The sequence below is a fragment of the Hypomesus transpacificus genome, chromosome 18 (genome assembly GCF_021917145.1).
Source record: "Hypomesus transpacificus isolate Combined female chromosome 18, fHypTra1, whole genome shotgun sequence".
NCBI lineage: Eukaryota > Metazoa > Chordata > Actinopteri > Osmeriformes > Osmeridae > Hypomesus > Hypomesus transpacificus.
The window spans coordinates 14,632,797-14,656,313 of record NC_061077.1 but is presented as its reverse complement, the minus strand read 5'-3'; the positions used below and the strand labels follow the sequence as shown (position 1 = coordinate 14,656,313).

The following is a 23,517-nucleotide window of genomic DNA, read 5'->3' as shown; positions in this document are numbered from 1 at the left end:
CACCCCAGGCAGAGGCTGGGGGTACTGAAGTTGCGGAAACCAGGGCTGGCTCTGGTTATGTGACTTAGGGAGAGACTGGGTCAAAGACAAGAAGAAGAGAACATTGGGGGATAACCAAACTCCTCTGACTGGCAGGGAGACTAGGAAAGAGACTAGGTGGAGCGACTTTGTGAGTGTCTGACAGGGGGAGACCAAGAGAGAGAGAGAGAAAGGGGGAGCTTCCCCCAGGGCGATGTGTGAGGTGGTGAGAGTCCACTGCAGACCCAAACAGCAGAGAGAGGAAGAGAGAGCGTGAGTGTCTCTGTGCAGCCATGGCAGGGGACCTGGTGGTGGGGATGCTGTACAACCTGATGTTTCCTCTCCTCCTGCTAGCAGGTGAGTGGGCTGGCTGAACTCACGTTTGTCCTGTTATCCCTTTGTAAGCTTTGGGAATACAGCATGATACCGGAAAATAGGAGACAGTTTATTAACTACACATGTGATGCTGTTGGTTGTATTAGAGTACAGTGGTGAGGTTCCAAGTCTTTCCAAAAACTGTCTAATTAACTGAAAGATTTAAACTATTGTAGGACAAAAACATGTCTAACAAATGCATTAATTGTGTTGTTTTGATACATTCATCCGTTTATTCTTGTTCGCCCAAACGGCCACTGTGCAATGATTTTACCATAGGAAACGGGGTCAGTGTGTAGCGATGTACTGGTGTGTATTCTGTGAACTGTTCTTGATGACTCTTCTTTTCTATAGGGAAATATTAAATACGTGTAATAAATAACTCTGATACTAATCATAATATCACTATACGTAAACATATTTAGTAATGAGTTTGTCTTTAAAGTTTGACATTACACATGCAAAATAAAACACAGTCGAGCAATTCTGCGATCTGTGTACGAATGTGATCGATCGGATTAGCTGTAGCTAAAGTGTTTTATATCAGTGACCTAACTGACCTTTGATCTTTTCATGGGAAGCCTCTTTGCAATGATATCTGACCTATCTTTCCAGTCTGTTGATTGAGCGAAGGTTTTTTTTGTGTGCATATTTGTGTGTGTTCGTGGAGTGCGTGACGTGCCTTTTTTCTTTCTATCTCAGCAACATCTTTTCGCTACAATGGTCTGTCAGTGGTGTATTTCTTGTTCCTGCTCACCCTGCCCTTACTCCCCAACCCCACCCTCACCTCCATGAAAGGTAACACATCTTAGAATCACCTAGCTGGCATGTCTGTGTGTGTGTGTATGTGTTTACATAGTGGAAGCAGTAAGTATGGTCTTGTAATGTGCCACAGCAAGTCCACAATACCTGTTTGTGTGTTTCTGTATGTGTGTGTGTGTGTGTGTGTGTGTGAGGGAGAGAGAGAGAGAGAGAGAGAGAGAGAGAGAGAGAGAGAGAGAGAGAGAGAGAGAGAGAGAAAGATAGGCATTGATTGACGATACACGCTGATGAATTAATGTATCATTCTGAGTTGTGAGTAAAGAGGAAACGACCGTTAGCACTTATCAATTATGTATAACCTGGTAATACTAATTACATTAAAAGTAGTGGTGTCAGCATTTGTGGGCGCTTTTCTTGCATGCAGGCCTGTTTGAGTCTCGAAGAAACTTCTGGATTCTTAGATGACTCCAGATGCTTCGAGACTGTGCTACCATGCTGACATGACATCACTCTGAGGGGAGAGTGGTGAGGGGATTAAACAGATCATATTAGACCTGATGGAGGGGGAAAGGTTTAAATGAAACAAAGCTTTTAGTTAAAAAAAACACATCGGAAACACATTTGCTGGCTCAGCACCTACTGTAACTGTAGTTGTTTTGACTTGTGTGTAATGGTCCAACACAGAGGATTAGACTTAGTCTGTAGATGGATGGAATGGAAGATGTTTATACGTAATATGTATAGATAATATGAGTATGTACAATTACATTTCTTTTTTAAAGTATGCTTCAACCCTATTTATTTACTCAAAAGCAGGTGTGGTTTCATCTGTAGCCAGATAACATAGAATTCTTATTTCCACTTCGTAATAACTTTTTAATTGAGGCCACATCTTCAATTTTCCAGTTAAGTATGATTACACCATGGGGTTGGCTTCGGCAATGTCAAGATCCCAAATGAAGATTGTGTACTTTATACTTAAATGACGAACACCTCTCTTCTGGATGTCAGTATTCTAATTAGTTTTCCCTGTCTTCCTAATCACAGTATCCTGCAGTACTGTCTCCACAAATGTATCTATCTGCCTCCACAATCTTCTACGGGGCAACCATGCTAGCAGGTTTTAATTATGCTGTTATGATTTATAGCTAATTTCTGCTCCATTCCATCCATTTTAATGGTTATAGATAGTGATGTCTATAGCGTAGCGACGCCTGTACTCTCTCTGTCTCGGTCTGAGTCTCCCTACATAGTCTGTATACCAGGCCTGTGTGCCCCAGACTAGTGTCAGAAATATAGAGTAATATATGTATTCAGTAGGCTACTTTAGACAGTACACTATGTAAGTAGACAGGGTACTTGTAGCCAACTGAATACATTGTGAGCCTGGACTACATGGCTGCATTTGATCTCATCATCAACAATGAAACCTTCCATCTGCTCTTCTTCCCCTCCCCTCCTCTTCTCTTCTCCTCTCTTCTTTTCCTCTCCTCTACCTTCTTTCCTCCTTCTCTCTGTGCTGTATGAAGGGAGGACAGGCAGGTTCCTGGTGTTGATTTGTTCCACCAGTGTGACCTTCCTAGCTCTGCAGTGTTTCATGCAGATCACCTTTGCCTACGTTCCCCTAAACTGTAAGACCCATCCCCACTTCCTTCACTAACTAAAGCATGTTCAGCTGCAATCCAAAACCAACCCTCTTTTCTCACTTCAGACTTTGAGATGTATACTGTAATACAGTAATGAACTAGTTTGTGACAGGTACATGTCACAAGTAAAGTGAGACCATGCTGTGTTTGTTCAACAGCCACAGAATATACAGAGAATGTTTTCTACCATCTGGGCATTGTACGGTAGGACCACTTCTTTGTTCTAAAATAATTGTAAAAGTCTGTGATATCACCAGCATTAGTCTAAACTTGCTGTGTGTGTGTGTGTGTGTATGTGTGTGTGTGGGTGTGTGTCCAGGTTCAGTGTGGTGGATCCAGGTAACATTGTGCGTCTCCTGGCTCCAGACCTGGGGCTCTTCCTGTCTGGACTCTTTCTGCTCCGCCTCTGCAAGAAGCTGCTGCGCCCCGCTCCCCAGATCAGTTTCCATGACAACGGCATCACCTCCTCTGAGGTAGGCACCTGGTAGCCTGATCCTAACCAGACCCTCGTACATTTCATTTGTACAGAGGGTCTGGGATCGCTCCATTGACAAACGTTAACTTCCTTGAAGGCGAGTCCTCTGTTGAAGTTTACGAAGTTTACGTTAGTTTAAGACTATTGGATCTGCCCAGAGCCACTCTGATTTGCCATAACCAATCGCAAGCGTTCTCCTTAGCCAACTCCTTCACCACTACTGTAATGGAGCTAGCTGCCGTAGTTGGAAAATCAAACTTTTCCCAAACCCTGTGGGGAGGAGGGCCACAACATCATGGCCACCAACAAAACTCTGCAAGGAATGTTCTTGCTCCGGCTTTAACCTATGGATATTCGGCAGCGTTGCCACAACCGCAGAATAGCTTCGCTCGCATCTTTCTCCGCCGCCATTACTGAACTACTCAAACTAGTGCACAACATTAACGTCATCGTTCTCAGCCACTCCCTCTGTTCGCTGATTGGACCTACAAAAAATGTATAAACGTTGCGTACGCACAAAAAGCGTACGCTTTTTTTCATGCACACGGTGTGATGTTTAAAAAATGTACTTGAGAATGTGCGGGCCGTCACGGAAACTTTTGAGCACACGTGAAAATGTGCGGACCATCCGCAAAGTCTTGTCTGGCTCTGTAACATGGCGAATTCTTACTGAAAAGTGCCGAAACTCAACAAACAATGTAAAATAAAGTTTCCACTACAGTTATTGTCATAGGTCTATGACGTTGACTATTCAAAAAACATAACAATAAAAGTTTGATCATTAATGTGGATGATCACATCAAAATGCCAAAACCCAAAATGGGATATGTTATATAGCCTACTGTTTAATTTGCCACCACTAACTTCTGTTAAACTTGAGGGTGTGAAACGAACTACAAAATCACTCAGGGAATTTATGTCACGCTAACCCTAGCTGCCATGCTGTTACGATGCGCCACCACTCGTTTCTTAATTTCAAGTTTTACATCGGACCATTTCTTCTTAATATCTGCCATGGTCCGGTTCCCCAAACCCACAGCATTTGGCCCATAATAATAATAATGATGATTTTATTTGTAATGCACTTTACATTTAGCTAAATCTCAAAGTGCTACAGGTAAAAAACAAGAAAGGGCGTAAATAGTTTTACACTCCGCCGACTTTCTTTTGACAAAAAATTCAGATTCAGACAAAGAAATTACCTCAGGAGCTCATTTATAGGCTATTTGCATATTCATTTATGGGAGGAGGCAAGGCGGGGTCAGTGGCTCGTTCACGTGTGGTCAAACTCACGTTGATTGTGATTTATAAAGAAAGGTGCGCAGGACCTGGCGTACGACCGGTTTTATACATGTGATAATTTCTATGCATAGGTACTTTTCAAGTTTTGGCCATACGCCATCTTCTGGTATTAAAGCTGCGCTTTTATTCTGGTATGAAAGCTGCTCTTTTATACATGAGGCCAATGGACAGGAGAGGTGGAGAGAGAGAGGGTGAGAGTGAAAGATAAGAAATTAGCTAAAGAGAGATAGCGAGGGAGAAATTCAACCCAATGTCCGTGTGACCACAGCAGGAAGAAGAAGTGTCGGATACAGAGTCTGAGGGAGGAAGTGACATCACAGACGGCTCATCCTGTGACACCTCAGATGAGAGCACACCGGTCCAGTCATCCCCGCCACAGTTTATCACAAAGCTGTTGGTGTTTGCTGCAGGGGTCCGACTCGTCCTGTCCACCATCATGAACACTGCAGGGAAGGTGGTGGTCACCATACTACTGGGCCTGGCTGGTAGGACCCCCATACTACAGAACCCTCTACTCCCATTCTAGAAAACCCTCTACTACCATATTAGAGAACCCTATACCCCCATACTACAGAACTCATAACGCCCATGCTACAGAACCCTACTCCACCACACTCATACATACCATATCTACTCTTCCTTCCCTGCAGGCATCGCCCTACCCTCCCTGACGTCTGGGGTGTATTTCGGGACATTCTTGGGCCTAGTGTGGTGGTGGGTGTTTGGGCGCTCCATCAACCTGCTAGTCTTCAGCACCCTGTGTGTGTTCATGGCCATCTTCAGCGCTGGGCACCTTCTGGCCCTCTACCTCTACCAGCTGCCCCTGGCCCAGCATCTTGTGCCCCCCCACGACGTCTACGCCAGGTAGACCCCACGGGGCTGGGCAGGGGAGGGTATCTGAGAGGATACTGTCAAGTTTGGTGTGCTGCTACTTCGAAAACCCACCAACGACCCGCTACTCCTAACCCCTCCCTTGAGCCTCTTTGACCTCTCTCTCTCTTCCATCCACACCCCCCCCCCCCCCCACACACACACACACACACTCCCCAGGTTGTTTGGCATGACAGCGTTCATCCACACCAACCAGTCAGAGCCCTACAGCCTGGGCTTGCACGCTGACGCTAGCTGGCCTGTGTTCACCAACCCACTGGCTCTGCTGCTGCTGTACTACACCCTGGTGGCCTTGCTGCACAAGTGGGTCCATCTCAGCGAGGAACAGGTACCACAACCCACCGCTTGGTGTGTGTGCATTTGTGTGCGTGTCAGGGGGCTTTGTGTGGGTTTTCAGCATTGGCTGTGTGGCTGGTAGGTGACAGAGGAGAAGCCGGAGACTCCAGTGGAGAGCCCTGAGCAGGAGCCTCCAAGCTTCTGTAAGATCCTGTATATCCCTGGAGACAGGAACGAGGTGAGGAACCACTCGAGAACATTTGAACATGTTCCTGCTGTATTAACATTTCCAACAAAATCTCTGTTCTGATATTTGAGTTTGAGCATACATCCTGTGTTTATTCTTTGTTTGTCACTGTCATTCACAGCTTCTAACCAGCACAGACGAAGAGACCTACCTACCAGACGAGGTAGCCATGATGATTCTTGAGAAGGAAACCAAAGAATGGATTGTTTAACAAACCTCAGTTCAATTTACCTTTTTTGTCTTTACGACTTTTATTCTAATTTGATTTTCCTCAGTGATAATTTATCTGTACTGTTTTAATGAGGGCTTGTGTTGACGGTGTGGTGTGTATTCCCGCTCCCCAGCCCATGGTGCTAATGGGGGGGACTTCCTGGCATGACTTGCGCAGCCACCAGCTGGGCTCACGGCTGGGTGAGGGCGGCTACACCAACTGCTACCCTCCTCCCCAGTATGAAGGAGCAGACTCACTGTCAGAAGGTACCAGCTGTCTTCTCTATGTCTCCATGGAGTTAGGCTTTAGTTTAGTAGCCAGTGGTGTAGGTAATGTGGTGCCCCCAAAGGAACAAAGACAAAAATGATTTAGTGATGGATAGTTCTGAGTTGTTTGAAAGGTATTGTATAGTTACCATGCAATCTCCTCTCATTTCCTTTCATTTGCTTTTATTCCCTCCCCTCCCCACTCCTCTCTTGTTCCCTCTCCTCCCCTCTTCTATCCACTCCCTTCCTCAGAGTTAGACACAGAAGCAGAGGAGAAAGAGAAGACTGAGTTATTAGGAAGTGGTGTGGAGACTCCTCCCCCCACGCCGGCCCCCAGTGGTCTGGTTGTATTTGGTCTGCTGGTCATGAAACACAGCTACGTTAGCGCCCTCATCATCATGATGGTACCCAGCCTCACTCTGCATGTTTACAATATGGATCAGACTCTTAGAGTTACCATGTGGGTTGAGAGCTATGATGTATTCTTCAGTATGTAATATGGGTTTCATACATTTCTGTTTACAGTACAATACGTAGGCTTACAGGGAGAAGCACTTTTTGTTATATTTGCTGAAATAAAATAGGAGTGGCTTTGAAGGGAGGGGTGGGTTTGAATCCTTTCAAACTCAAGCATAAAGACCCTCTTTTTAGGGTCTTTATGCTACTGACCTTGGACTCTGCGTCCCTGTTTCCCAGGTGTGGAGCATCACCTACAACAGCTGGTTGACCTTTGCCCTGCTGGTATGGTCCTGCGCCATCTGGATGATGCGTGACCGCCGGCGCTACGCCATGCTGAGCGCACCCTTCCTGGCGGTGTACGGCACAGTGCTGGTGGGCGCGGCCTGGCTCAGCGGGCTGAGACTGAGCAGGGATGAGCTCTACCCCCACCTGCACCCCGCCATGGTGGTGGACTTTGACCTCAGCAGCTCCTCTGCACCCTGCGCCCACCTGGGAGCCAAGGTCAGGGAGGTCACAGGGTCGAGCCGGAGGATGTTGTTGTTCTGCTTCTCTGTGCTGTTTGCTGACGGCTCCCTGTGTCTCCAGGTGTGCTATGCCTTCAGTTTCTGGCTGCTGTTCCGTCAGCAACTGCGGGAGCGAAAGGAGGAGCAGAGCCAGCAGGAGATGGAGACTCTGGATGAAGTCAAAGTTCTGCCACGTACTTCACCTCCTTTTCCACTTCCCTTCTGGAAAGGATCCGTTCATCATTCCATCTCCAAGCAGCAATAACGTATCGTTATAACATATCCTCTCCCTTTTCCCATGTTTTTCACCTTCTTCTTCATTACCGTCACCCCCCTCCCACCACCCCCTGCCCACCTTTCCTCACCCCTCTCTCCCCACCCCCCAACCCCCCCTCAGCGGAGGAACCAGAACCCTCCCCCTTGGCCTCTCTGCTGGGCAAGGAGCTGAGGGGCTTCCTGGTGAAGTACTGGATCCTGTTTTGCTGCTCCATGTTCTTCGTGGTCAGCTTCTCGGGGAAGGTGATGGTCTACAAGATCCTCTATATCGTCCTCTTCCTCTTCTGCATCATACTCTACCAGGTGGTAAAGTCCTCTGTGTTTGTGTGCGTGTGGGTGTGCTTGTCCCTACCTTTCATCTAAGAAACTAGAGATGCATTCAGGGTATCTACCTAAAAACAAAGCAGCGCTTAACAAGTTGTTTACAAACCTGGAGTGAGTGGAAGGAATCAAGTTGTGCCACGTTCACCCGTCTCCCCCCTTTCCTCACCCTCTCTTCCTGCCACCTCACTTCCCCCTTCCCTCCCCCCTCTTCCTGCACCTCTCAGAAGTCCCTCATCAATACGCTGGCTGTTATGAGTATTGATTCTGATTCATAAACACAGACACAAACATTTCTGCTGCTGTTTTCCCTGTTTCTGCCCTTCTAGTGTTTCTGCTGACCTGGTAAAGTGGCCACTAAGAGCTGCCTAATGGCCTGGCCCAGCCTCACACAGAGACTGAACACCCACATAAACCTTTGTTTCTGTGCTATTCCTGCGTCCCCACTTGTTGTCCTCCACTTAAGAAGGCCATGGGAGTGCTTCATAATCAGCATTAGCTTATACTGTAGGTCAAGAATTTTGAACAGCAGCCTTTTTACCTGAGTTGACATCTGAAACACGACCCAGTCGAGTCATCCCCTTTCCTTCTGCCTGTTGCTGACTCTCATCCTCTCCCTCATCTTCTCCACCCTCTAACCTCTATCCCTCCATCAGGTTCGTTACGATGTGTGGCGCCGGGTGCTGAAGTACTTCTGGGCGGTGGTGGTGGGCTACTCCATGCTAGTGCTCATCGCCATCTACATGTATCAGTTCAGGAGTGTCTCAGGCCTCTTCAGGCAGATCATGGGCATGTCAGAGGAGGGGTGAGGCTCACGTGGGTCAAAGGTCAAATCTGAACAGGCCTTGAAATGGCATGGCTGGGACAAATCAAAACCATCTCTGTCACGGTATGTCTCTGTCTACTGAGCCTTTCCTCCGCGCGTGTGTGTGTGTGTGTCTGCCGTCGCGCTGCAGCCTGCGTGACCTGGGTCTGGAGCAGTACGACACGGTGGAGCTGTTTGCCAAGATCCTGCTCCCCGCCACCTTCCTGCTGGCCTGCATCCTGCAGCTGCACTACTTCAACAACGACTTCCTGGAGCTCACGGACCTTGACAACGTCCCTGTCCGCCAGGGAGCAGACAGGTCAGCCAGAAATGCTACCACCAACCTGTAGCCGGTCTTCACTTTAGTTGGGAGGATGGAAACTGATCCTATTTCATGATTCGTTCATATCATCTCCATGGTTGTGTTTTCCATACAGAACATGGCCTGTAGGGTTGCAGTTACCAGCCTTGAAAAGTCCCACTGCTCTGCAGCAAACAGCAGATTGCTTTGTGGTGGATGGATGGTAACTCAGCCTAACAGTGTGTGTGGTTGTTGTGTTTATGTGTTCCCGCACCCAGAGAGAAGGAGCTGAGGGACTCAGTCAGTGTGATCTCTGACACGTAAGAGCCAGCCCACTGTTTCCCTATCTGGCATGATGCACTGCTGATCATTTTTTATGGTGAAGTACACTCATTTGCACCAGGAAGGTCAACTAGGTGCTTTCTAGAAATGTCTTTGGTGGTTCCTATGCGAGAATTTAAGGACGTTAAAGAACGAATGTTGTAAAAGGACCAGAGAAGGTTTTTCCAGAAGGTTTCTCCTGTAGGTACAACCAAGGAAGCCCTTTTGGAAACTGCTCCAAAAGAGTGTGCTGCATCCCTACTGGCTGCACACCTCGCTGCTTTACACACACAGCTGGCTCACTCCGAGAAGACTTAGCTGAGCAGAATCAATAACTGGAGGCAAGGGAAAGATATTCTCACATTGTGATGAGTACATAGAGGTGCCATTATGAGAATAGAGAGAGATACACGTTTGTTTTGATTTTTCCTCATCCAACCAAGCACATTAATCACATCGCGTTAACATAATGCTCTGCCTGAAATTGTTGATGGGATATACTTGTCTAGTAAAAGGCCTAGTAGACTTCAGATTCTAAAATGAATCCTTATCTCCTCAGGATCAAAGAAAACATTGAGAAGCTCCAGCAAAGGTAACAGATCCTTATCTTGGATTATGAATTTATTAATCATCAGTAATTACATCCCAGCACTGCAATTAGTGTGGTGAACCCAAAAATGCAGAGTCTGACTGTGGTGTTTTCTACTCTGTTTCTACTGGCAGACTGGTGAAGGAGCAGCTGAGTGGGGAGAGCCAGGAGACCCTGGACAGTATTGGACTGTCCACATCCTCTGAAGGGAAAGATGCACAGCAGGAAGAGAAAGGTATCTGGCAAGTTACTGGTACACTGGTGTCATCCACCAGTACCAGCATATTCAATTGGTTTCTGAACCCAAACAGGAACCAGGAGGCTTTTACCTCGGTGAAATACCACATGAAATCTCAGGCTTAAGCTTAGCAGACTAGCTTAGGGGTTTTGAGCCTCATTTGTCCCTCGGTGTCGTTGTTTTGTGTACATTTGTGTGCCTGTTTGTCTCAGGCAGCCCAGGGGAACCATTGGGCAAGTGGACGCGGATTGTAGACCAAGCCAGCCTGTTGTTGCTGCAAGGCCTGCTAGGCCTCCAAAGGGCCCAGGAGATAGGCTGGAGAATCCTAGAGCTCCACAGCCTCAAGATTGTCTCCACTGTTATCATCTGGGTATCCTTGCAAGAGGTCCGAGCGTGTGTGTGTGTGTGTGATGTGCCTTCAAGTAGACACCATCCTTCTATAACTGCTCGTTTTACAAGGTGCATATCCGCTGCTACTAAAAGTGTGCCTGTGTGCTCCAGGTGTCCCTGATGAACTTCCTGTTCCTGGTGCTGTGGACTCTGGCCCTGCCCATGCCCCACCTCCGGCCCCTTGCCTCCAGTGTATCCTGTGTGTGGGCCTGCATCATGGTGGTGTGTAAGATGATGTATCAGCTCAAAGTCATCAAGCCTCTTGAGTACTCCTCCAACTGCACCGACGTGAGTCCAGCGCCTGCTGACAGACCTTAACCAAACACTGTCTAGAAATGTCTATGTGTGGTGTGTACTGTAATATGTGTCTGTGTTGCAGCATTTGTTATCAGTCAATGGAACAGATCCGGTTCTGGAAGGGAACATGGCTGAGCTGCTGAAGAGGTCAGTTTTATACGTGGAACCTGTGGATCCAGCCGTGTGGTGTGGAGAGCTGAGGAAGTGTGAGGAGCGGATCCTCCCCTGCCTGCGGGTAGGACCTCCTCTCCTGCCTCGGGAAAACTCACACACCTGCAGATCTAACTAAGGAACTAAGGAACACATACCACAAAAATAACATATTTGCCCCAATTATGATTTCACTAGATACAAGGATTCTTCAAATTATTTTGGGGTTTGGTGTTTCTTTTGTGTGTGTGTGCGTGTGTGTGTGTGTGGAGGAGCTTTCTAGATATTTAACCTGTAATATTGTTGATCGTTCTGTGACTCTCCCAAAAGTTTCTGAAAGTTCTAAGGGTTCCGTGTTCTATGCCTTCTCAGAACCACCTGATGGTTCTGGGCGTGCTTCTGTTTGAGGTGACCGTGCACCGTCACCAGCTCTACTACCGTCTCCATAACGACCTGAAGACCCCTCCGTTCAGCATCATCTTCCAAGGAATCACCCGGCAACACCTGGACCAAGGCATCCTACCCTGCCTCAAGTACATGGTCAACTACGCCTACTACAAGTTTGGACTGGAGGTACCTCAGGATTAAAATCTGAATTTCATAATCAGACTTGACAGACTTATATGGGACCATGCCAACAGCAAGTTTGCATAAGACTATATTTGCCAACATGTGACTGACAGTTCCTCCAGCCTATAACATGTGGACTTACCACTTTTTCCCAGGTGTGCTTAATCGTGGCAGTGAATGTGATTGGCCAGCGTATGGATTTCTACGCACTGCTACACTCCTGCGCGCTATTGGCTGTCCTGTCCCGGCGTCGTAGAAAGGCCATTGGGGAGGTTTGGCTCAAGTACTGTTACTTCACAACAGGCCTGATGATCCTCCAGTACCTGCTCTGCATCGGACTGCCCCCTGCCTTCTGCCTCGGTAACACAATGCCTCAGTGACTCAATGGCAGTCACTCTGAGGAATGGAGTAAAGAGAAATACCTTAAGCTGACTTTTAAAGGCGTGTCCACCCAATACAGTAACTGAGCTGTGTTGTGTTCTTGTGCCCTCCCCCCTTTCCTCCCCTCCTCCTCTCTGTCAGACTACCCCTGGAGGACCTCCAGCCAGACCCTGACCTCCAACATCATCAAGTGGTTCTACATGCCAGACTTTGCCATGAGGCCCAACCCTTCCTTCATCCTATGTGAGTCAGTCTGCCTCACCATGTACAGTGACACAAAAATATCAGAACCGACAGATTTGAAATCTGTTATAGGATGATCAATTGTCTGCCATTATTTGGTCTTTTCTTGTTACATGGAAGAAAGCAGGACTGCCATTTGTGGAAGTTGTGTTTTGTTTGCAGATGACCACTTCCTGTTGCTGTGTGCGGCGCTGCAGTTGCACGTGTTTCAGGAGGAGAACCGTGCGGCCGTGCGTCTCCTGGCCGGGGAGAACGTTGAGATCAGCCGCAGCCTGGACCCCTGCTCCCTCAACCAGTATATCCCTGTTAACAACTTCCTCCACTGCAGGTCTGGGACACACACACAAACACTCACACACGTACACAGACACACACAACCACACTCATACACACAAACACAGAAACACACATAATAAAAACATTGCTTTTTCCCCTGCGTGTCCACTCCCTCCAGGTCCTACTTGGACATGGTGAAGGTGTTTGCGTTCAGCTACTTCTTCTGGCTGGTGTTGTGTCTTATCTTCATCACGGGCACAACACGCATCAACCTCTTCTGCCTGGGCTACCTGGTGGCCTGCTTCTACTTCATGTTGTTTGGGGGCAGCCTGCTCATGAAGCCAGTGCGCTACATCCTGCGTCTGTGGGACTGGCTGATTGGCTACACCTGCTTCGTCATCGCCATGAAGAACCTGTTGTCTGTAAGTCTGCTCTTCTCTCTGGCAGTTGACTCAGATGTTGATTATGGAGCCAGAGTGCTGTTGTGATGAAGGAGTTTCCTTTACGTCATGGGCATCCCATGCACTTATGGAAAGACAGGCTATTGTTAATACACCTCTTTATAGTGCTGCTAATGTGCGTGTGCATCACAGCTTGGCTCCTGTGCGTACCTGGACAGCCTGCTGAAAAATGGTTGCTGGCTCATCCAGGCCTTCAGCATGGTCTGCACCATTAAGGGCTACGATATCCGTAAGAGCATCTCTTAAATAAACAGCAACCCTTTTGTTTCAGTGTATACCTTCGTGTATGTACTGTACTGTGTGAGTAGTCTCATCTCTGGATGTATGTGTTCATTCCCCTGTGCGATGAAGCGGCCCCGGATGACAAATGTGAGCTGCCGGAGGGCGAGGCTGGCATCGTGTGGGACGCCATCTGCTTCACCGTCCTCCTAGTGCAGAGACGAGTCTTCCTCAGCTACTACTTCCTGTACGTGGTGTCAGACCTCCGGGCCTCCAAGATCCTAGCCGCCAGGTCAGTCTCCAGATTTAGCTGGTTTCTAAATTTCCCAAACGCATTCCAAACACAGCCGGTCTTTTTTTCTTAGTAGTCCTCGGATGGCGCTGTGTCACTCATGATGTCTATCTGTAAGTTTGGCTTTAAGTTCGCCTCTCTGAGGCCAACTGACCAGCAGGGTCGATGGGGTTAGCATTTAAGGGTTCAGTCCCTCTCTGTGGTTTCCAGGGGAGCTGAGCTGTTTGAGGCCAAGGTGAAGAAGCTGGTGGCTGCCAGGTTGGAGATGGAGAAGAAATCTGTGGAGACGCTGAAGAAACAGTAAGAAACGGATCACATCTCTAGATCTCACAGATGCCTTCACTCCCCAATCAAGTTGAAGCAGGACAGGCTAGAACTGTAAGGCTTTACTAAACAGGAGACATTGTACTGTATGTGTACTTTGGTGATCTCTTCTCTCTCTAGGATGGAGAAGATCAAGTCCAAGCAAACGAGTCATCCTGCAGGACCTTCCGGAACAACAGCACCCCCTGCAGTCCAGGACACACATGGTAAAATCCAGAATCACATGATTATTGAATTAAGTTCTCAGTGCCGTTTCTCAGTGCCGTTTTCACTGAACGAATGACCACATGGATGTAGCCATGGATGAAGGAGTGAAGGAGGGACTGTGTTTTCCAGATGGGAGTGTGGGAAGAGAGAGTGGAGGACAGGGAGACCAGGGTCAATGGTGGAAGCCATGGGTCTCCCAGCCCACAGGTGAGTGCTGCTCTGTCAGAACAGGACTGTACGTTCAGAGGCACAGAGGCAGGGCTGAGGCATCTTCACCCTCATCCAGTGATTAGTGATCACAGTGGTCGAGTGCATTGTAGAAAATACAATTACCATTGAGTACTACTAAAAGATTATTTTCCTGGGTCCTCCAGTGGGGGACTCTTGTGGATATCACCTGTTTGAGAGTGACAGTGAAGAAGAGGAGGAGGAGGTTCAAGAGAGCAAAGAGGAAGATGCACCACCTAAGAAGAAAACTGCCTTTCAGGTGAAACCTGCTGATCCGCCATGTTGTATGAAAGTTACCCTATAAACACTGATGATGGGCATAAATATTTCTGAGATAAATATAAACCTGCAGGCTGTGTGTGTGTGTGTGTGGTCCTCAGCTTGCCTATGATGCCTGGGTAACCAGCTCCAAGGCAGCACTGAAAGGACATAAGAAGGAGGAGAAGAAGATGAAAAAGGAGGAGAAGAGGAGAGCAAAGAGAGAGCTCCAGAGACAGCAGGGTAAAAGTGAGGAACCGCAGAGCACAGTACCATAGCTGCTGAGGTATGTGTTCTTCTGTAACAGTACTTCTGTACTTCTGTACTTTGTGTATGTGTGCTTGTGTGTCTGTGTGTGTGTACTCTCCCAGGTATCGACAGAGCAGACTCCAGCGAGGATGAGTTGGAAGAAAGCTGTCCGAATGAAGATGGCGATGAGGAGAAAGGTCTATGCTATTTTCTGCTGTAGTACAGTATGGCTGTTTTATCCGCTGTTGGCTCATTTAGGATGACATCACCTGCTTTAGAATGACCTCATCTGAACTGATCTTTTAAGAGATGTTGCTCCTCCCACAGAGAATATTCTCCAGCGCTGTCTGGACACTCTCAGATTCGGATGGGTCGTCCTCCTGTCGCTGATTGATGACCTCACAGAGGGCCTGAACTCCTTTTGCAAAAACAACCTGGCCATTTCTAAGGTGCTGCGCTTTGAGAGGGCCCTGCTGAACGAGCAGCAAAAGAAGGTAGGACCTCTCCACAGGCAGCAGCACAGCTAGACCACATGACCACACCTCTGAGAGTTTCTTCAAGTCCTGTCCTCCAGAGCCAGACTTATGCATAACTCTGGATAAATATGAGCTAAAATTGCTAAGATTGTTACACAGTGCCAAGTCCTGTCCTGTCCTCCAGAGCCAGACTTATGCATAACTCTGGATAAATATGAGCTAAAATTGCTAAGATTGTTACACATCTATTCAAATATCTACTCTCCCCCCTCCCTCTGCCCCCAGGGTAAGGAAGTGTCTCAGGACAGCGTGAAGCGTTTCTATGACAACTGGAGGTCCAGACAGAGCACGCTGGCCTCGCTGGATGACGAGGATGAGGTACCTCTGACCCCCGCCTCCTCGCCCCCGCCCCTCCCCTCCTCCCCCCGGGGCTACGTCAAGCTGAGGCACGCCCATTCCAAGCTGTCCTGGGGCAGCAGTATTTCCAGGTCGGCTGTTATACATTACCATACCAACATACAAAAAAATATACCAATTTTAGTTTTTGGAACTAAATGATGTGTGTGCGGGGGGGTGGCCTGTTTGTGTGTTTCGTCCCAGCTGCATGACAGATGATACCCTGCTGATGTCTCGTCAGCCCACCCAGGATGACCTGGAAGACCCTCCTCTCCTGGAGCCTCCCGTCCACGAGCTCAGACGCAAGCTTCTCAAGATGGCCAATGTGGAGAGTGACGAGCCTCCTCCCAGGTCAGGGGTCAGGGGGTACATGTTTGTTTTCATGTCTGGTCTCAGGTCTCCCCTCTCCTTCCTGTCAGAAAGAAGTGTCTCTTTTGACCCCTGGCTGTATGTCTGGGTATGACTGTACAACAGCCTTGAAGATGCTGAGGGGGAGGACAGAGAGACAGAGCCCCAGTCTAAAGAGGAAGAACAGGAGGAGCAGAAGCAAGGGGAGGCGGACACGGCTGACCAAGAGGAGGAGTGGAGAGAAGGAGCACAGGGACAGGAGCAGTGGAGAGAAGAAGAGGAGGAGGAGGAGGAGGAGGAGGAGGAGGAGGAGGAGGAGGAGGAGGAGGAGGAGGAGGAGGAGGAGGAGGAGGTGGAGGAGGAGGAGAAAGCTGATCTCCTGGAGGTCGTGGACCGTGAGGGGCTGAGCGTGGATCTCCCAGACTCCCCCAGGCCATTGAGCCAGGAGACCAGGAACCTCACTGCCAGCGAGCTCCTTCTTAACAAGTGGGTCATCATGGGATATGTAGTTTTTAAATGTGTTAGCTCATCCAGAAACCATTCCTGTCCACAGGGCTTGAATAAATACACACCACTCCTTGGTTTTCTGAACACCAACATACTGTTGCATGATACTGTTATTATTAGTTCATTAGTCCATCCATGGCTGTGCTGATGTTGTTTGGACATCGCTTCGGATAAAAGGTTCAACTGAATTCATATTAAATGATGTGTATAAAATGGTGTTGTGGGCACGATCACGCTATTTAACTTTGCCAATTAAGATTTATTTTTCTTTTTACGCATTATAATTATCTCATATATTTCTCTCGGCCCCCTTCTCCCCTGCAGCATGTTTGACAATGATGAGATTGGCGAGTCGGATAAGTTCTACCAGTCTCTGCCCAGACACCTGCGCCTGTCACTGGCCCTCTACAACATCATGGTGTCCCAGTCAGAGATGCTGTGCTACTTTGTCATCATCCTCAACCACGTTGTGTCTGCCTCGATGCTCACCCTGATCCTCCCCATCCTCATCTTCCTCTGGGCCATGCTGTCTGTCCCCAGGCCCACCAAACGCTTCTGGATGGCTGCTATTATATACACAGAGGTACACACACACACACACGTACTGTACAGATAGTGCATGCACATCTAAATGTGTTCTGAACTGTATGCTGTATGACTCCCCTCTCTCCCAGCTGACTGTGGTGGTGAAGTATTTCTTCCAGTTTGGCTTCTTCCCCTGGGCCACCTCAGCCTACCGCGGCATCAACGCAGACCGTCCCTTCGCCCTGCCCAACATCGTCGGCGTGGAGAAGAAAGACGGATATGTCCTTTTCGACCTGATTCAACTACTCGCTCTCTTCTTCCATCGCTCCATCCTTAAGGTCTACTGACTGTGTGTGTGTGTGTGTATTCGTATCTGATAGTAGAGATACAACCCACACGTCTGAATAAAAGTGTGTGTCAGTGAATATGTGAAAGAATACATCCTGCTGTGAACCAACTGGCTCCTACTCCTACCAGACAGTAGACAAGCCTAGGTCTGTGCTGTTGATGTCACTGCCTCAACTCTCTCACCTGTCCTGTCGTCACCTCTGCAGTGCCACGGCTTGTGGGACAACAAAGAAGTGGAGATGCCTGACTTCTTCAAGAAGCTGAAGAAGAAGACAGAGAAGAAAAAGATGGCAGGAGAGAGAGGAGAGAAGGGGGCAGGGAAGCGACGGGTGCCATTCCTTCCCCTCCAGGCCTCCACTACATCATGGTTTTGCAGACGGAAGGGGGACAGCTCCACAGAGAACGGTACACGGGACTAGCATGTTCTAACAGATACATCACACTAGTGGTGCTCTATGAAGGGTCACATATACAGTACTGACACCTTGACAGGTGGATTTCTTCATTGAAGTGGATCATCTAAAGTCAAAGTTAACTAAGAAACTTTTGGGGACTATTTGAGCATTGTGTGTTGTGTTTGTCTGTTGGTGGTGGAGAGATGCTGCTGTGTTAGCATTGTGTTTTGGACTAGTTTAGCATTCCTACCTGATTGAATTCAGCTTTTACCTGGCTGCCTGTCGACGAACTGCCACTATTCCACAGGAGGCGTGCAGGTTAAGAATCGCCACTCCAAGAGGAGGAGAGGCCACTCTAAGGTTCCCCTGACCAGGAAAGAGAGACTCAAGCAGCAGATCAGAGAGAGGATTCTGGAGGCCAAGGCTGCAGTCATAGAAGTGTGAGCACTTAGATTCAAACAAAATCACTTTTTTTTTTAAATCCTAATCTGACACTGGGTGGTCTTTGGGTCAGCCTTATATCTCTAACTTGGATGTTAGTTTGATATTCATCTGTGTTGTTGCTGTCTCTACAGAGCGCTACACATCTACCTTCCCATCAGGCAGTTCTTTTATGACATCATCCACCCAGAGTACAGCCCAGTGTGTGACGTCTACACTCTTATGTTCATCATTGATGTCGTCAACTTCATCGTCATCATATTCGGATACTGGGCCTTTGGGGTTAGTACCTATGGAGTTGGAGAGAGGAGAAAAGACATGTCTCCTATCCTTTTAAAATACTGTCCTCCCTTGTACTCTCCTCTCCTTACCTGTGTGTTGTCGTCCCCTCAGAAACACAGTGCATCAGCAGACATCACAGAGTCTCTGTCTGAGGACCAGGTTCCTGAGGCCTTCCTGGTCATGCTGCTGATCCAGTTTGGCACCATGATCGTGGACCGGGCCCTCTATCTAAAGAAGACCCTGATGGGGAAGTGTGTGTTTCAAGTGGGCCTGGTGTTTGGAATCCACTTCTGGATGTTCTTCATCTTGCCTGGGGTCACAGAGAGGTCGGAGTTCTCCAACTGAAAAAGCTGTGTTGCCCAAATGAGATGTTAACGTACTGAATTTGACATCAGTGACTATTGGATGGTAACTCGTGGTTAGGTTAAGTTAGGACCTGGCTAGGTTACAGTTTGGTTTATTTCAGTTAAATATATGGTTTAAGTCAGGGCCATCCTGTGGAAGAAATTGCGATTTCCTGCATTTTCCTGCATCAATGTACAATTATGTTTGACATAATCCATCCCAAGGATCACAGAGTGCATTTTGATGTTGATGTCCAAGGAATTTTCTCTGTGTGTATGTGTAAGAAACCTTGTCTGATCTATGATGTCTGATGTTACTGGGTTCCGTTACATGTTTCAGGAGGTTCAACCAGAACAAAGTGGCCCAGCTCTGGTACTTCGTAAAGTGTATCTACTTTGGCCTGTCAGCCTATCAGATCAAGTGTGGCTACCCCAACCGCGTCTTGGGAAACTTCCTCACCAAGAACTACAACTTCCTCAACCTCTTCCTTTTCCAGGGGTGAGGACGGTTCACCTCTCAGATGGATGAATCTCAGAAATACTCAGTACTGGACACAAGCCAAATGATATGAGTTACCTTGCCTTCCTCCTCCTCTCTCCCCACGCACTCAGCTTCCGGATGGTTCCATTCCTGACTGAGATGCGGGCAGTGATGGACTGGGTCTGGACCGACACCACCCTCAGCCTGTCCAGCTGGATCTGTGTGGAGGACATCTACGCCAACATCTTCATCCTCAGGTGCGGGAGGGAGTCGGAGAAGGTCAGTGTGCACACGTGCTCCCCCCAGACTAGATCTACACAAATTGCTTGTGTGAATCAATGAGGAATTTGAATGCAACTTCAACACAAGATCGAGTGCTCAAGTCGAACACTGTCTGGTTTCTGGAGATCATACGAGTGATGTGTTGCTCCAGAAATACCCCCACGTGCCTGGCCAGAAGAAGAAGAAGGTGGTGAAGTATGGGATGGGAGGCTTCATCATCTTCGCACTCATTTGCATCATCTGGTTCCCTCTTCTCTTCATGTCATTGGTCAAATCAGTGGCAGGGGTGATCAATCAGCCTCTTGATGTGTCCATCCAGCTAGGCATAGCAGGATATGAGGTAGGCAGTAACCCACTAAAATAGGAACTCTTAATCTGTCTCTGCCCTCTCCCCCACTGTGACTGCTGACCAGTGATGACGTGTGTGTGTGTGTGTCTGCCTTCACAGCCTCTGTTCACCATGAGTGCCCAAGAGCAGAACCTGGTTCCATACTCTGGAGCGGGCTTCAACCGTCTTACCAACCGCTATGCCACTCATCCAGTAAGCCTTCCCATCACCCCCCTGAACCCAAACCTGAAATTCACCTGTCTGCCTTCATCCATGTCCACTCTCTGCCTCTTTCTCACACTCACTCCCCCCCCCCGGCCATCCCTCCTTCTCACTCCCCCAGTCAGCGATGCAGTTCATAGTGAACTACGGGGCCGAGGACCTTGTGACGGCTAAGCTCAAGAGTGATGCCAGTCTGCTGTGGACCATCAGCCCAGCCAGCAGAGAAGCCATGATCCAGGAGCTCAGCAACTCCTCCCACATATACATCACCCTCCATTGGACACTGCTCAGGTGGAGCATGCTCACTAGCACCAGCCCCTGGACTTCTATGTGTATGGCTTCAAATATGCTTGTACGTTTGTGTGTGAGTGTGTGTCTCTGTGTGTGTGTGTGTTGTGTCCAGAAATGCCTCTCTGTCGGAGCACGCAGAGTCAGTGGGAGAACACACTGTGAAGTATGAGGACCAAGTGCTGAGAGACGCATTAATCCGGATGCTTAAAGGGACACACAGTGAACCTGTGTGAGTCATCATAAATTCCAGCTCTTGCTGACTTAGAGGCTTTTGGGGCCCTTTATCAATAAAACCCCATCAAACAAACTACCTTTGTAGAGAAGATTTGACCTTCCCTTGTTGTTCAGTCTCTCTTGTTCCGTTTGACAGGATTATTCACAACCTACTACCCAAGTTCATCCGAGGGCCCTCTGGCCCAGAATCCAAGATGGCGTCCAGACTACAGGTCGGTAAGTAGTAACACTCTGACTCTCACTCCAACACAGGGAATGGAAGTTCCTGTAGAAGTTCCAGTAGAATGGAAGTTCCAATGGTTTCCATCCAAGGGTCAGCAGGCTTCTGAATGGACATTGATATGGACATTGATACATTTCTCACTGGTTACTTTACATTGATACATTTCTCATTAGTCACTTAACACACTTTCAGTAAATTATTGCACTACTGCACGTACTTTGCCCACTTGTCTTAGGTTAATGTAGGTCTTGTCTTTTAGTTAAGTCTATAAGGTTAGTATAGGTCATTATGTGTATTAGAGGTCTAGTACATTGTATTGTATATTGCAAACCATTTTGTATATTTAGGAGATTTATTATTATTTTATTTCTATTCTATTTTAGCTTATCATAGATGTAATCTATATTCTTAGTACTTATGTTATGTTATGCCAGGTTGCTTTGCATTGTCTTGTCCCAAGAATTTCAGTGCCTAGTCTGACCTTGTGTTGTTCTGTGCACCTGACAATTAAAACTTGAAACTAGATGGACTGTATATAATACATAAAAGGCTTACAAAGTGTTACTCAGGTTTGAACATAGTTACACATTTTACATACAGGTATGTGTCTCAGAATCAGAATCAGAAGGGATTTTATTCACCATGAATGTTTGCACAAACAAGGAATTAACTTTGGCAGGGAGGTGCATACATTAAACATATAGGAATATTGAAACTTAAATATGTGGACTAACTATACAAAAGGAGCAAAGTCTAGCTAATACTAAGGGGGGTCTAGCTAATACTAAGGGGAGTAAAAAATAAAAAATAAAATATAAGTAGCCATAATTTACAATTTAACCTAAAAATACAGATAGTGCAAGAGAACGATACAGCCCTTTAGTCACAAACACCACACCTGCCTCTCTTTCTTTTCTCCACTTTCTACAACTCCTCTTTCTGTCTTTTCCTTGCTGACCCACCTTGTCATTCTCTGCCTCTCTATACTTCTCTGTTCCTCCTTTGTTTCCATCTGTTCCTTCCAGAGCACTCTGACCGGCCAGACGACATAAAAACCTTCGCCTTCTTCCGCCCCCTGTCCATAAAGCTGCAGCGCAGCAATGGGAGTGAGGGGGGTCAGTGGTGGGTGGTGGAGGAGTGTGCTCCAGGTCCCATCCATGTCCAGAGCAGCTGTGGCAGCATTGAGATAGGAGTGTTCAACAACAAGGTCAGCCCATCCAGTTTGGGCTTCCTGGCAGGACACGGGTAGGTCACACACGCATACCACACATAGGCTATACACACGCACATGCATACGACACGTATACGCATACCACACACGCAATTGTGACATCCCCAGAGGGTCAAACCAGGAAGAGCGGCCCTTACAGCCCGGTCATGGGCATTAACGTCGAGCTGTTTCCTGCTCCCTAAGCAAAATGGCTGACAGGGCTCAGGAGGGAGTAGAGCCTTAAGCCAGAGGGAGTCTGAGAGAGAAAGGGTGAGAGCCAGTCACCAGCATGAACACTCCTGGCAGATAACATAATAGTTACAAAATAGTTTTGGGGTGCCTCACGAACAGGCGTGAGTGGCCAACAAGGGTGGATCGAAGCTCCCTGGAAGACTAGTTTTCTGTTGTCACTTTTTGTTTAATTTTAAAACGCATTGTTTTCTGCCTCAGGTCTTGTAAATTGTATTTGTCTCAGCGGTCACACTCACTGGTTGTCACAACATATATACACACATCCACACCCAAGCCTCTTCTTGCCTAAAACCCCTTGATCTATCCTTCTCTTCCACAGCATTGTGGGTCTGTACATGTCAGTGGTGTTGGTCATCGGGAAATTTGTCCGGGAGTTCTTCAACGGGATTTCACGCTCTATCATGTTTGAGGAACTGCCTTGTGTAGACCGTGTTCTGAAGCTCTGTACAGACATCTTTGTGGTGAGGGAGACAGGTGAGATGGAGCTGGAGGAAACAATGGTTGAGAAGCTTATCTTCCTCTACCGCTCACCAGAGACCATGATCAAGATGACCAGAGAGAAGAAGGACAGCTAAAGATGGGTGGCCCAGAAGGTTCCCTTGGAAGCTTTTACCAGGCTACATCTGACCGGAATATATAGGTTAAACCATGATGGCCATCGCTCAAACCAATCTTGATTGGTGGCGGGCGATGCAAATTCCAACTATTTCAAATATTGAGACTTTTATCCAGCAAAAGCATGGAGCTGCCATCTTGTAATATCTATTCCTGAGAGGGCAGACAGACATCATCGCTATCATAAAGAGGACAATATATCAAACACTTTCTTATTGTTCACTGTCAGTTATCTCAAGTTCACATTGTGATTGCAAAAAATGCATGCATTTTTAACTACTGACTGTTTCTACAATGTTTTACAACAGCAGGCCATAATCCCTTAGAAATATGAAAAATATGTGACCATCTCATGTCAAGCCTACTCATTGTGCAGATAAATCCTTTCCAGTGACATACTTTTGGTATCTAACCTCATGTTGCCCTGTACTATTCTCTCTGTACATGATGCTTATTCCTTATTTGATGTCAAAATAAAGTATTTGTGTGA

General features: G+C 47.6%; 1 protein-coding gene across 1 annotated transcript; it reads left to right on the top strand.

Annotated features, from left to right (window-relative positions):
* si:dkey-11f4.7 (piezo-type mechanosensitive ion channel component 2) lies at positions 1 to 23,513 on the top strand. Its single transcript, XM_047040205.1, has 55 exons — positions 1 to 375; positions 1,096 to 1,191; positions 2,685 to 2,786; positions 2,960 to 3,005; positions 3,121 to 3,274; positions 4,847 to 5,063; positions 5,229 to 5,442; positions 5,629 to 5,797; positions 5,888 to 5,983; positions 6,114 to 6,155; positions 6,337 to 6,469; positions 6,722 to 6,873; positions 7,166 to 7,429; positions 7,514 to 7,625; positions 7,829 to 8,010; positions 8,685 to 8,833; positions 8,985 to 9,152; positions 9,413 to 9,454; positions 10,015 to 10,047; positions 10,179 to 10,279; positions 10,495 to 10,667; positions 10,784 to 10,960; positions 11,052 to 11,204; positions 11,492 to 11,692; positions 11,845 to 12,049; positions 12,212 to 12,313; positions 12,476 to 12,641; positions 12,768 to 13,011; positions 13,183 to 13,279; positions 13,402 to 13,561; positions 13,772 to 13,861; positions 14,006 to 14,091; positions 14,222 to 14,299; positions 14,467 to 14,579; positions 14,701 to 14,821; positions 14,950 to 15,024; positions 15,155 to 15,321; positions 15,589 to 15,791; positions 15,904 to 16,050; positions 16,174 to 16,533; positions 16,879 to 17,137; positions 17,229 to 17,417; positions 17,634 to 17,832; positions 18,130 to 18,262; positions 18,398 to 18,545; positions 18,657 to 18,871; positions 19,230 to 19,388; positions 19,502 to 19,649; positions 19,804 to 19,992; positions 20,101 to 20,193; positions 20,324 to 20,493; positions 20,606 to 20,722; positions 20,864 to 20,943; positions 21,976 to 22,195; positions 22,732 to 23,513. The coding sequence occupies exons 1-55, from the start codon at positions 312 to 314 to the stop codon at positions 22,985 to 22,987; spliced, it is 8,229 nt and encodes a 2,742-aa protein (XP_046896161.1). The 5' UTR covers positions 1 to 311; the 3' UTR covers positions 22,988 to 23,513.
* Positions 23,514 to 23,517: the final 4 nt, after the last annotated feature.